Here is a 1516-nt window from a genome sequence, read left to right as displayed (position 1 = left end):
CTGTTCTCCGCAAGGGGAGAAGCCAAAACAGGGGGGGGCCCCCGTCCCGAAAAAAAAAAAAAAAAAAAAAAAACTTAACACAGTCTGTTGAATTTACTTTTTCACTCAACACATTAATAAGATGCATTGAAAAATAAAGATGGGTGTTTTACTTACGTTTGTTCCTGTCCCCAACTTTTCCCCACGAAGATTAAAAAACAAAGTATGCCCCACAGGCCCATGCTGGAGGTAGCAGTAAACCATGGATATAACGCTCCTGAAGTTACTCTCCTTTTAAATAAACCGAGATTGAAGAACTTGGGTAAATTGGTTTACTGGTTAATTATTAATGTCAAGAAGAGGGACTTCTAAGTAGGAAAAGTAAAATTGGAACTGAAACACCCTTTAATGCCCAGGTATAAAAGTAGGAGATTTTTTTATAGAGTCCAACACCTAGATAATTTATTTTGATGAATACAAATAAAAGGATTCTAACATAAGAGTTTGGCACTGAAATGAATGGCTTAAAATTAGAAATCAGTAAGTTGCATTGTCTTTGGCCTTTCATCTCTTGACCAGGCAATTGCTCTGATGTTTTATCATCTGTGAGCATGCCTTTGGAGGCACTCTGATACAGATGGAGACCCATCTGGATTCAGTTTCACACTGAGGTGATTTTAGAATGGGCCTGGTTTAGAGAGGGCTTATGAGGTGTCTTTCTAGAGAAGACCTGAACGGTAGTGTCATTGGCACTGGAAATGGTGGAAGGAGAAGACAGATCTGCAAAGAAAGCCTATGGAATAATTCCTTGGTCTGTGCCAGTCTAGAGAAGAAGCTGAATGTTAGGTAGAGAAAAGACTGTGACTGGCAATGAAAACATCATGTTGAGGATGCGGCATCATTCTCTAGGGAATAAATGACCAATCAAATACTTTAGTTTTTAGTGGGGAATGGATATCCTGCAATATCTATTAATTCATACAGCACAAATTCAAAATTTGCATTCATTCAGGCACAGAATATCTTTATTTTCTAAAAAATAAACTTATTTTTCAGTGAGGTTTTAAATTATTTTAATATAAGAGTGCAAGAAAAACAAAGCTTCCTATGACAAATGAGTCTAGTAATTAATTTAGAATGAAATAAAAATTTTATCTTTAAGATTTTTATGATACTTTATGCTTACTAGAAAGTTTTTATTTACTACCTTACTTTTACTAGCACTCATTTCTAGCCTAGTATATAATAAGTACTCTATTTTAAAATAGTAAAACAGATTTCTCTAAACATTTTACTATAATTCAGATGTTTTATGGTCACATTGGCAATCCTTCTGAATTAATAAGGTTCTATTTTACCAACACTTTCGTATTGAGTTTATTGGGAAAAAAGGCACACAAAGGAAAATTTGATATACAAATTTCACTAACAGTGTCTCTACATATGTTATTGAAATGGCAAAAATCTGCCACTATTGTCTGACTTAGTTGTTTCAGAAGGAAATTTGTAAAATAATTAAACTGGGTTACGAAAGATG

At 34.2% G+C, this 1516-nt stretch overlaps 1 protein-coding gene across 1 annotated transcript in view; it reads right to left on the bottom strand.

Moving 5' to 3' along the window:
• C5 (complement C5) overlaps positions 1-221 on the bottom strand; it is an 86228-nt gene extending 86007 nt beyond the window's left edge. Inside the window, 1 exon segment of the mRNA XM_007451483.1 lies at positions 157-221. Coding sequence (XP_007451545.1) covers positions 157-221 — 65 coding nt within the window.
• Between the last annotated feature and the right edge of the window lie 1295 nt (positions 222-1516).

This window comes from Lipotes vexillifer, unplaced genomic scaffold (genome assembly GCF_000442215.2).
Source record: "Lipotes vexillifer unplaced genomic scaffold, Lipotes_vexillifer_v1.1 scaffold588, whole genome shotgun sequence".
In the NCBI taxonomy this organism is placed as follows: domain Eukaryota; kingdom Metazoa; phylum Chordata; class Mammalia; order Artiodactyla; family Lipotidae; genus Lipotes; species Lipotes vexillifer.
Note: the sequence above shows the minus strand (reverse complement) of the source record. Positions and strands in the feature narration are given on the sequence as shown.